The sequence below is a fragment of the Oryzias melastigma genome, linkage group LG21 (assembly GCF_002922805.2).
Source record: "Oryzias melastigma strain HK-1 linkage group LG21, ASM292280v2, whole genome shotgun sequence".
Taxonomy (NCBI): domain Eukaryota; kingdom Metazoa; phylum Chordata; class Actinopteri; order Beloniformes; family Adrianichthyidae; genus Oryzias; species Oryzias melastigma.
In genome coordinates this window covers 18,849,445-18,861,939 of record NC_050532.1, presented here as the reverse complement: position 1 = coordinate 18,861,939, position 12,495 = coordinate 18,849,445, and the positions used below count along the sequence as shown (strand labels likewise).

At 38.7% G+C, this 12,495-nt stretch overlaps 1 protein-coding gene across 1 annotated transcript in view; it reads right to left on the bottom strand.

Moving 5' to 3' along the window:
• Positions 1-626: 626 nt before the first annotated feature.
• hat1 (histone acetyltransferase 1) overlaps positions 627-12,495 on the bottom strand; it is a 15,367-nt gene continuing 3,498 nt past the window's right edge. The window contains exons 5-11 of the mRNA XM_024287025.2: positions 9,093-9,269; positions 6,909-7,030; positions 6,256-6,360; positions 5,817-5,923; positions 4,422-4,573; positions 4,121-4,237; positions 627-1,186 (exon numbers count right to left, since the gene is read on the bottom strand). Of these exons, the coding sequence (XP_024142793.1) occupies positions 1,016-1,186; positions 4,121-4,237; positions 4,422-4,573; positions 5,817-5,923; positions 6,256-6,360; positions 6,909-7,030; positions 9,093-9,269 (951 nt within the window). The 3' untranslated portion in view covers positions 627-1,015. The remainder of the gene's footprint in view (positions 1,187-4,120; positions 4,238-4,421; positions 4,574-5,816; positions 5,924-6,255; positions 6,361-6,908; positions 7,031-9,092; positions 9,270-12,495) is intronic.

The following is a 12,495-nucleotide window of genomic DNA, read 5'->3' as shown; positions in this document are numbered from 1 at the left end:
ATGGTTTTATTTTTGTAGTGTCAGAAAAAGTCATAGTGTTTTTAGAGCAGGGGTGGTCAAATCCATGTCGCAAGGGCCGGTGTCCTACGTGCTTTCCAGCCAACCTGTTATTGAAGCTCCTTATTGGCCAAACACACCTGATCCAGGTAATCAGATTTCTGGAAAACTAGCAGGAAACCGGCCCTTGAGGCCTGGATTTGGGCACCCCTGCTGTAGAGTGTCTGACATTCAAGTAAAGGTATGTATTGGCAAAAGTCGGACGATACGATACGAATCCCAACACTGTTACAGAACAATTTTTCAACATGGCACAGAGTTTTGGTTCTGTACCTATCCCAAATAAAAACTAAGTAGTACGTGTCTCATAACATAAATATAAATATCTCGTCATCTTTTTAAATCAATACAAGTATCGCCAATGAATCCTCGCGATAGATTGTCAACTCACATCAGATAGGCCGTCACGGTGCCTCCACTCTTACAGCATTGATGGTGAAGAATCTTTCAACCTCATTTTGGATCATTTTTATTAAAAAAGCATGTGTTACACTCCAGACTGTAGCAGGTGTGAGTGTTCAGTAAACTTATTTACTGATCAATCTCTCTAAATTAAGACAGAAACTACGTTTTTGTTTTATTTTTTATTTTTCTTATCAAGAATCACCTCATTTGAACAATATACAAAAACACCTTTGAGTTTCAGAATGAAGTGCTTCAAAACACTCTGGGAGCAGCTGACAGAAGATCCTTTAAAAACATTAATGATGGACAGGAAGCAGGATGGAGGTCCTGGTATCACCTGTGAAATATCAAACATGTAACCTCACGCACAGCTAACAGAAACGCCTCCTCTAATGCGTCACACTCGGCCGGGAAACGGACAGGCATTGTCTGTGGGAACCTTCCTAGCTACTACGAAAGATTGAACAGATTTTTTCCTTGTTGGCTGGAGCAGAAAGTCTGTAAAAGATGAGAGCTCGCGCTGGAAGCTCCTCAGTGGATGTAATGAATGAAATCAGGCGTGTGTGGCTATCCTCTCGATGATTCTCCTGTAACCTTCCACCACATCCTGATAGCTCTTCTCCAGCTCCTCGTGCTGCGTCTGAGTGTCCATCTGACCCATGTGGGACACCAGCTCTTCCGGCCGCAGGCATTTCTTCATTTTTGCAAGCTCCCTCTGGTTCTTCTGCAAAAACGAAAGGGATGAAAACAACATTTCAGCTATTTATGATACAAAATCAATCTATACGGTGAGTGATCAGGCAAAATTGATTTCAGATTCTGAAGCAAAAAGAACTACTGTCCAAAAGTGGAAAACATCTTGAAATGTTCCACAGGATTTAGGATCAGCAGGACTCATCTTCAGAAAAGTCCAATAACTTCTCTCAGCCCTTCTTTGATGTTTCAGATGTTTGATCGGAGTCATCATGTGGTAGGAAAGTGTGTTACCTGCAATAGACCAGGTTTTTTGACACTAGTCATATTTTGTATTAGAATACCTCGACAGGTAAATTTTCACAGATTTAAGAAGCTAAAGCACCAAGGCAACCCCTAACCATGACCCTGCCTCCACCATGTTTCCCAGTAGGGAGAGTTTTCTGAACATAAAGCTATTGCTTTGCTTAAAAAAAAAAAATCAAAAAAACTCTCTTTGGTTTCTATAATCAGCTTCCTCAATTTATATTAAATGTATTTTCTTCCTGAGGTCCAGTGGATTTTAAGTTTTTAAAAAATGTGCAGCTGTAGTGACCAGAGGCTTGAGCTGCTTTAGCTTTTGACATGAAAGTCTATGATTTGTCCCTGAAAAAAAAGCTCTTTTTTGTTTTCTAATCTTCTTGTTTAGGACATTTTCATCATTTTGTGTTTATCCTTTAAAAATTTTGATGTTCTATGAATTGTTCATTACCTAAGTTGTTTTTCACCAACTCTTGTGGGTTTGTCATTACTTAAAGTCCCAACTCTGTCTGATTAAAAAAACGGTATTTTTGTGGCATTTTTCTGATGATGGACGACATATATTAAGAAATTTAAGATTAAAATTGCATTTCTGAGTATTTATTGTTGATTACTGTCAAAAAAGGGGGGTGTCGATAATAAGGGTAGACCACAATCTCCCTTCTCCGCCCTCTCAGGAATGGCGGGAAAAAGGGGGCGGGGTTGCTCCACGCCAACGGTCCCACTCACAAGTCTGAGGTAAATTTATTTTTCTTTTGTTATTACAGTACTGTGGTCATGTAAAGTATTGCAGGATGCTGCAGTAGTACTACAGTGTTGCTGGAATATATTATGACAAATGACTGGATAATAAAAGTGATCAACTTTTAAGGTCGTTGCTTCTTATTGCATAAAGTGAATCCCTAATTTAAAGGAAAGAGTTAAAATAAGAAAAAAATATGACTCATAATTAATAACTCTTAAAACAGAAATTAAAGTAACAGATATTTCTCATTTGTTGCTGTTTTTAAATACTGAAAAGCTTTTTTAAGATAGTTTGTTTTGTTTTTTTAAAGCTAGGGCTGATCAAATGTTGCTTTTAGTCTAAAATGCCTTATATTTTTATCCTAAACCTTTGTAAGCAGATATAAAATAAAAATTATGATCTAAACTTACTCTACAATCAAGATGTCCTGAGCCGCACAGACGAAAATTTCTAATGAACTAGTGCCGCTCTGCAGAAATTATGTCCCAGAAATTTTTTCATTTTTTTTAGAATAAAAATTGCATAATCATAGTGAAAAGACCACTGGGAAGACTTAAAATAGGTCAAAAGATGATAGGAATCAACAAATCTGTCAATGTTTGTTCATTATTCACAGCAGACTGCAGGTCTTTTCCCAATTTTTTGTAGCTCAGAAAGAAACAGCTCCTGATAGAGAACAATTGAACTTGAAACAGGTTTATTTACTTCCTAAATAGTACTTGTTCAAAAAGCGATGGTTCTAAAAATAAAAATTCGCCCTTCTGTTCAATTTAAGTGATTTTTCACCTTTTCAGCTTTTTGGAAAATAGCCGCTGTAACACAAGAAAATCACTCCAAATCAGTTTAAGGTGAAACAGGAATGACAGGAGGGCAACTGCTTGACGTCTAAAGGTAGAATCTTTAATAAACTCCTATTTTTGTAATACTTTTATGAAATTATGAGAATGTTTTGTTTAGAAGAACGTATATTATGAGAATAATCGGCATGTCTGTGTTTGCAGATGTGATCTGGGGGGAATTGGGGTCTGAAATCCCTCTCACGTTCACACAGCTACCATTTAACTAACTGTATGCTACATCTCCTGAGGGGAGGAAAAAAAAAAAAAAACATCTCTCTGCATCTGGTCACCAGATCTTTCGCTGCCACTCTCCCAAGGAATTCCTCCTTCCCCTTTTACCACATGGGTCCTTTTCCATGTCAGATCGAGACATGCGGTAACCCCGCTGACAGCAAACTCTCTAATGGATGGCATGCAAAGTTTCAGCGAGCGGCTCAAACCGAAAAATGTCATAAGCAAACAGGATGTTGAGAGTTATTCTGGTGCGCAGATCTATGCGGCGTTTCCCACCGCAGAATAAAGACAAATTCTAAGATGGGTTCTGTTCCCCAAGCTTTTACTCTAAACTCACTCAGAAGTAAACAGAGAGGGAAAAAACACACACATGCACTGCTTTTAGAAAAGCAGAGAATTCTGAATAGCAGCAGCTTTTTGACAAAGTGCTTTAAACACACGCTTGTGAAATGATTTCTCCCAAAGAAATGCAAATGCTGACTAATGACATGTGACTGAATAGAAAAAAGCTCCAGCAGCAGCAAAACCGCAGACGCCTGGTGCGCTCTATTGTGGCCGCAACAATGCGGCACTGGCAATCTATCAATTTTCACAGAACTAAAGATCAATTTTTTTTCTGCTGATTAAAAAAGGTAACATAATAGACAAGAGACGACACGAGGCTGTAAGCCGATCCAGTTGATCCTGGACAGGTAGTATTTGTCTTCTCCATCAAACTGCTGTAATTTCATGCAAACGGGAGCTGCAGGACTGCACACCTATTTTAAAACAGCAGAGAAGAACTCCGAATGTCATCATCAGAGCTGTTCCGAGCTTCCTCACTCGCCTGTGATGATTATAACCTCACCCTGTACGGTCCAAAGAGCCTCTTCTTCACCTCTAATCGGTACTCTCGTGCTTGTTTTTCATCACTCATGTCTGTTGCTCGCAGGCGTAAGATTTCATACACTCGCCGTGCATGTTTCTGGGGAAAAAAAATGATTGACATGATTTTTGGAATTCATATGGTAAAGCAATATGTTACAAATGTAGGATAGCATCTATAATACACTGTTATATGTATGAGGCTACACTATAAAAGATGTCTGACAAAAAATGTGTTTCTCAATAGCTCTGACAGTTTATTAAAACTACATTTTATGCAACACCTTGTTAATTTTCAGCTTGTCTTGTGCCTCTTGGACCATGTCTGCTGAGAAGCCCTGGGGCAGCTTGTCTTCAGCAAAGGACGGCAGGTTTTGGCAAAGTTTCACCAACACAAAGTCTCTCAGCTTCACGTAGTTCTCAGAAGGGTCTTCAGCTGCAAACAGACATAAGAACATGAAATATTGAGAGGAAAATTGCAACTTTTTTACTTGATTCATTGATACCATCGTTGATTTTGCATTTATGAATTGAAAAGTAACAGATCATATTAGAATACGCTCAAAAAGTTTCCATAAGGTCGATTAGACATAAGAAAAACAAAAAAAAAATGGCAAATTCCATGGAATCAAATCGTGGAAAAAAATTGCTTTTATTTATTTTTTTGTTAAATTAAAAACCCACTCCAAAAAAATGTGTTTTTAACATGTTCTTTTAGCATTTTTCTCATGATGGAGGACACATATGAAATAATTTAAGATTTAAACTGCATTTCTGAGTGTTCCTCCATTCAAATCATGTTGGATCAGAAGCAGATGAAAACTGGCGGTTTGAAAAAGCTGGGGTTTGTGACGCAGCATGGGAGGTCAAAACTCTCCCTTATTGGCTCCATTTATGATCTATCCTCTTGCAGACAAATAAGTCCATTGACATCTTCATTTTTCTCATCTTTAACTTTTGTGCTAAAAGTCCTACCAACAACTCAGGGGCAAATTTCTAAGTACCTCAGTTTCTGTATGAAATGGACATATGTGTTGTTGTTTTTTTATCTCAATCTAAATCACAACGTTGGAGAAAACATTGCTTTCCTAAATCACACCAAAATATGTTTTTTTAACACTATCATGTGTCTATTTTATGCATAAAACCAAGTATTTCCAAAGGGTTCACATATTTTCTCCTTAGCTGTATGTTATAAAAAACGACCGATTGTTTTTAGATTTTGGCTAAAAACGTCATAATCATAAGGCCACTGGAAACGATTTTCCAAACGAAACAATACAGTTAGAGCAGGACTTTAAATGCAAAAAAAGGAAATGAAAAGAACATTAAAGAAATTTTCATCAAATAAAAACGGTAGTGGAAATATTTAAATAGTTCAGACAGTAAAGTAAAATGATTTGCAATGTGGATGATGGATTATGGTTTGCTCGAGAAAACAAAACCTGGATTCTCAGATTTATCCGGTTTTCAGGATAAGAATGATTCACTGTAACTACCAGTCCAAAAATCTTTTTCGATTTTTGGACTGAAACTAAAAGATTTCCAAATAAATCAACAAGTTTCAAAGCAAATGAACTCCAACAGCAGGGAAATGACTATTACTGAATCTGAAATATTTATGCCACCTCTCTCCTCACACTCTGTGACATTAAAGACAGAGGAAAAAAGATGCTCACCTGTGATATCTTGCACTTTAGGCAGACTGCAATAAAACCTGTGCACTGCCTCCAGGAGCTGAGCTCCGTGACCTTCTCCTTGGAACGGGGGCAGGATCAGCATTTGGCTGATCGGTTAGAAGTCGGCAATAAAAAGAGAGAAATGTCAATTGAAATTAGCCACAAACACATGTCAAAGTTGCTTTCTTTACACAGAAACTATTGGATTGAAGGAAGAAAATATGAGGTTGCACTAATTCATCACATCTAAAGCTAATCTGTAAACTTGTTTTCAAATACAAATCACTGTGGTTTGATACTGAAACACAAATGGGCTTGAATGGCGAGCTATATAAGCCAGTAATTTGAGCTTTTGGGGGAAGACGATAAAGAAATGTATAATTTTCCTCTCTTTTCTTATACAAATGAATGGGAAGGCACGTGCTGCCCCGGCAATTACCTTACACGTGGTCGGGTTTTGTCTGGGTACACGTAGTAATTATAAACTGTCATGTAGCCAACAGTTGCGTAGAGAGTCTCCCCGTCCTTATTGTATTTTTCAAATCTGCAGATAAAACACAAAAGGCAAACAGGTCAATTACAGGCACGCTCTTCTACAGTGTTCATTTGAGGCTCTCTGCATGCCCCGCGTCAGCATGTTGGAGCAGCCAGGCCCCGATTGGTACACCTGCTACAACCTGAATACATTAAGCACTTAATTGGAGTACTGCAACTTAAAGGAAGAGAAGGGGTTGGAGAAGGGTTAGAGCTCCTCAAAAATCACTCCAGTCCATTTTCCCCATTGTCGCTATTAATAAGTGCCAGTGTAAAGAAAACACTGGCAGAGGCTCTTTTTACTGTTAAGACATTGTTCGGAGTTTCAAAAGACAACAGTATTCAATTCAGCTCTTGCCCCTGAAAAATCTGAAAAGGGCTTTCAACACAAAAGGGAGCTCTTGCCTGATCAACAATTCTCCTACAGGGGGAAATATAATCAAACTGGCCTGGTAATTGGTCACAAGCGCCTCAAAGGGGGCCTTTGTTTTTCAATGACACAAAAAAGGCTTTGGTTTGAAAGCTGGGGGGTTGGTGTCAATTAAGGAGGGCACCCACATAAGAAAGAAGTCCCAGCGATCGTCGTCTGCGTCGATGAAGCTGGCGGTCTCGATGAACCACATGAGGAAGGTCTGCAGGCGCTCGTGGTACTCTCGGAATCCGGGACAGGTGATCTCCGCCTGGGATGGACCCCGGGAAAAAAATACATAATTTTAGTGATTGAAACAAATGTTTAAGACCCACTACGTTCACCTGTTGAGCTATTTTAAAAGCATTCCCAATGATCGTTTAATATGATTGTGTCATTTTTTTTAGCCAAAATTACAAAAACTTGTTGTTGTGGGTGGGAACCTTCACGCGGAGCAACCCCACCCCTCTTCCCCTCTCCGTTGTGTAGCAGAGCATGGGGCAGCATTTTTTCGTCACAACAAAATGCAATTTTGAGATTAATTTTCTTCATAAATGTCCACCATCATAAAAAAAATGACACTCCAATGAAAATTCTGTTTTTGGTGTTTTTAACATGCTCTGGTCACATTTTCTAATGATGGAGGACATATATGAAATAATTTACAATAAAAACGGCATTTCTGAGTACTTTTTTTCATATTGTGTTTGATCAGGAGGAAATGAAAACCCGCGGTTTGAAAAAGCTCAGGTTTGTGGCGCATCAACTGCTATGGGCGGGGCCAACGTCTCCTTCATTTCAGATGATTTAAATCCATTTCCAGAAAAATGAATCCATCGACTTGTCTGAGTTGGTATCTGGCTCATATCTTGATTGCTAAGGATATTGCTCGCCGTTTTTTTTTTTTTTTTGCTACACTAATGTTGGCTTGCACTTGTGAGGTGCTATAAGCTAGCAGGAAAAAGTGTCAACAAAGAACAAACCAATTCAAATTCAAGCCCTTATACCTCCAGCTTCTTCCTACCCTTCCAATTGTAGGGGCATTTGGAGGGGTAGGAGTGTCCAAAACAGTTTCTTTAAGAGCTAAACCTCACCACGGAGGGCTCTGCGAGGGAAACGCGCATTTCTTCACGGGTGTGTTCTGATGCACAGAAGCTTATATTTAAATGTAGGTAATTACTTTTGTTTTAGTATGACCTTTTTAAAGTTATAAAACCAATGTTATGTATTTCTGAGCGCTAGCAGCTCCGCGCTAACCTAGCTGACCGGCTGATGACATCATCAAGTGGGAATTTGAAGATGTCCAAATTCCTTCCCTCCTCACTACATAGTGCACTATATAGTGCGTTTGCCATTTCTAGTTCTGTCCAAATCTACTAATTCAAAAAATCAAGTACACTAGAAATTTCCCAGAAGTCTTTGTGAAAAACTAGCGTGCATCAATGCTCACTATATTAGCAAATATAGACCACAATGCACTGCGTCGAACAATGTTTGCGAAAAAAAACGTGTTTAAGTGTAATTTTTTAACAAACTATCCTCATTTTCAACATCAGAACACATTAGAGTCACAAACTGATGTGAAATGTCCGTATTGATTAGATATTCACTTCGTGGAATCGGTGATGTCACATCTGGCGTTTAAAAAAACAAAAGTAAAGTAGTGAGCATGGTGTCAAAACTGCTTTTAAAATCCTGGGCACTATATAGTCCTGCACAACATAGTTTTTTAGTAGTTAGGGGTTAGAGTAGGAATTTGGACATAGCCACTATTTTTCTATAACTCTGCTTGGAGGGCTAAATATAGGGGTAGGGAGAAGCCATAGGGTAGGGAAAGAATTCGGATTCGCCCAAAGTGTTGATGAAAAATTTGCCAATGCTAAATTCTACACCAACAGTCTCACCCACAACTCAAGGTGAATATCTAATGAGCTCCTGCTGCACTGCAGAAAATATGTCCTAAAAAAAAATAAATGTTTTTATTATTTTGGCTAAAAACTGCATAATTATAATTAAAAGACCACTGGGAATGATTTTACAATATAAAAACCTATATATAGGACTGGGTTGATACAATTAATTAATCGATTTTAATGGATCTAAACCTAATAGATCAATAATCAACCCATAAAAATAGCAATCGATCTACCACATAAAGCTGAAGTCCACTAGCTTTATGCTAACGTTTAATGGAATGTGGAAAAATAAAAAGGAATTGAATCCAGTCTCTGCTGAATCGGATAGATTCTGGAATTACCGATACCCAGCCCTACATGTATAGTTTGAGTGGATCTTTAAAACTGATGCTAAGAGAGTCTGTCAGATGCAGGTACCTTGTGAATCTGGTAGGTGAACTCTCCCGCCTCCTCGTTGTGAACCGTGTACGAGTGAAGAAGGGTGCCAAAGGGCTTAAAGTTGGCCTCCTTCTCCAGCAGCGAGGTGAAGTCATCCGCGTTCGAGGTGAACCCGGAGGGAATTATTTCCCGGATCTTCCCTTCGACATCATCAGGCTGGATAACATCAAAACAGACAGAACAGAAAACTTTCTGATCTCAAATTTCTGCTAAACCAGCAAGTGTTTTTTTTTTAGAAAGAAAACAGGCAATTACAAGTGTCAGCTGAGCAGAGCCCACCCCCGCCCCCTTTACCAGACCACTTCAAACTTACTACTTATGCTAAACCATGAATACGTGATGAAGTTGCCACAATAAATGCATTTCTCCCTCCTAATGGGAGATGAAATCTTATGAATTGATCCCCAACTTAACGAACCTTTAGGTGCATACATTATAGAGGCCTCTCCTCTAATCCTGCCAAGTGAACCCAGTCAAATGAATTTGCCCGTGCGCTTTTCAAAGAGCCCCAGAGACAAAAGGCGTCCGTCCCTCAGACTTTTTACTCACTGCAATGTGTGGTTAGTTCAGCTGTAATGTTTGCATTGTATCCATTTCCACAAGGATTGACATGAGAACACTTTGCCGAGCAGCCCTTTCACACCATTTACATGTGTGATGGGCATTATGGCTGCACACAGACCCTTGCTGTTCGGCATTAAAAACTGGGAAATGAAGAAGGTCTGAGCAAAATGCACTACAAAAGGCTAATACAACATCCTGCTAATTCCCCCCTTTCAGACATCAGCTAATATCTAACTGGAAGTAATGCACCTGCAGCTGAATACCTCTTAACCATTGTAATTGTTCAGCCAGATTTCTCGGGAACTAGGACCACACTTAAAAGGCCATTGACAAACAAGTCGCTTTGTCTCGGCCACTCTCCTACATACTAGACGCTAAATTGCACAGCCTTCCAGAATAGATGCCTTAGTTTGGAGTGAATCAAACCAAACAATGTTCTTTTAGAGCAGTTTGTTAATGTCTTTGATTTCTAACAATAGCTACAAAAGGAGAACAAACTATCTAATTTGCTGTATTAGTATTATTGCATCTCTTTAATCTACTGTTCAGAGAAAACCTACAATAATTCCACTGCCCCAAGTTAACAAATCTAAACAGATAATCCATATAATTTGACAGAAATATCTAGATTCATTTGAGTCTATTTGCACAAAGGAAACTTTGGCACTAATCGGGATCTCTGGGTCACTTCCAGCAGCTTTTGGATTTTTTTTTTTTTTAAAGGTGAGTTCTGATCAGTCTTTTATCAATGCGGCAGCTGCATCAATTCCATCTCTGCCGCTCCCCTCGTCCCTCACCAGCTGCACCGCACCCCGGCCGTCCACACGCACTCAGAGACAAACCCTCTTCAGATGCAGCCTGAACTCTGCTGCTCCCCATCGCTCTCTGTCTCCACGCCAGCTGCACTCAAACCCTTAACAAGGTGAACCGACTCTCAGGGGTCAACGCTCAACTCTAAGCAGTGGCACATCACATTTTAGTTTCATCTCCAGCCAGTGGAAAGGCTCGCTTTATTTATAAAAAACTGAAGCTTGTTACTTTTCCCCCTTATAATTCGAAAGCATCCACACTTTTTTTTTTTTTTTTGCAAGTCCTCTCAGTTCTCACAGTTCAGACCCGGATAGTCAGGACAGATGTCCCCGAGTTGAATCATTTGACCCCAGCCCAGGCTAATTGCTGCTTCTGCATTAGCATGTTTGTTGCATTGCTGCTTTTGGACGCATTCAAAAGGTGCCAGTGGTCTTTTGTAACGTCTCAAAGAAGCAGAAAGCAGGACAAGCATTCCCCTTTAGAGCCTGCTTTTGTCCAAATATGAGCCCTTGATATGTAAATAAGAGAGTGGGCCAAAGGAACAAAAAAGTATGAAGTTTTACATAGAGAGCAGAGCTGCTCCTCCAGGACCATTAAAACTATCAACCAAGACTGTTTATTTATGTTTGCAATCTTTCATTTTATTTTTTAAAGTTTTGCACATCCTGCACAGGCATAAGGAGAGTAAAACAATATACTTATGGAATCAGACATGGATCACAATTAGTTTTTTTACACGCCTGGGATTTGCTGAAATCGGAGCATATTTAGCCTAAAAGCTTCATGTTTGCTCTCAAACTGGCGGTACAATCTCCTATCCATTTTGAGAACTAATAACAAAAAAAGAAAGCTCACAGAGTGAAAAACATCCCTAGATTTAATAATATATCAAAATAAAATTCCTAATCAGTAAAATTTTCCATATTTATGGACAATTTAGAAAGATACAGTCCATCTGGTATAATAATATTCTTTCTTACAGTGGTTACATGAGTTATACACCAGAAATACTTATTCATTTAACTCTAGTACACTTGAATTGAGTTTTATTTACATTTACAATATTTCAGAACTTCTCTTTAGCAGTGTGTTTGTTCCTAATACTGTACTTCCACAGTGTCATATGTAAAATGCACATTTCACCTGAACCTGTCATTGGGGGATTTCTCTTTGGTGGCTTTATAAACTCTGTGATTATGTTCTGAACAGAAGAAAATACTCAGAAACAGTCACCAATGTCCAGTTTTGTCTCTTCTTCAGCACACCTTCAAGATCCATTAAACATGTTTTATGTTTATTTGTTTAATGCTGTCTAATTATTAAGACTAAGGAGCTCTAAAGGTGTCCAAAGGTAAAATGTATTGTAAAGCCTCTACGAGCTTTTATTTTGAAAGACTGTTGTCCTTTCATCTGCTGCTCACAAATCAGGTGCCATAAAAGTAAAAAGAGGAAAGATTTTCATAAATTAGTTCGTAAATGAACATTCAGAAAGCTTCAGCTTGAAAAACAAAACAAATTTTTGAATTCACCTTTAAATAAACTGTATATTTTTGACTTTTCTAAACTACTTCCAACACCTTTGCACACTTTAAGGTAAAAAAGTGGTCAACTGGAGTTGCTTGGCTTCTCTTGTATTCCTGGATTTGTTTTACCTCTTCTCCAAGACGCTTTCTCAGATAGTTGTAGGAGACGTGACCCTTCATTCAAGTCTTAAACTCTTTCTTCCTTGAAGCATATAGACCAGCTGTTTTTCAGAACGGAGAAAGCATCTCAGAAAAGAGGTGAACCGTCTTCAATACGAAAAGAAAAAAACAAGTCCAGCTGACTGCTTTTAGCTTTGATGGAATCTACACAGACATGTTTGAGGTGTACTGTGGGTCAACAGTTGAAATACATTCTCAGAAGCATAGATGCTTTTTTAAGAAGTTTTAATTAACCTACAGATGCCTTTAAACTGTATGGTAACGGTTTATATTAAGGTGTGCTTGTTAAGTATTAATAAGATATT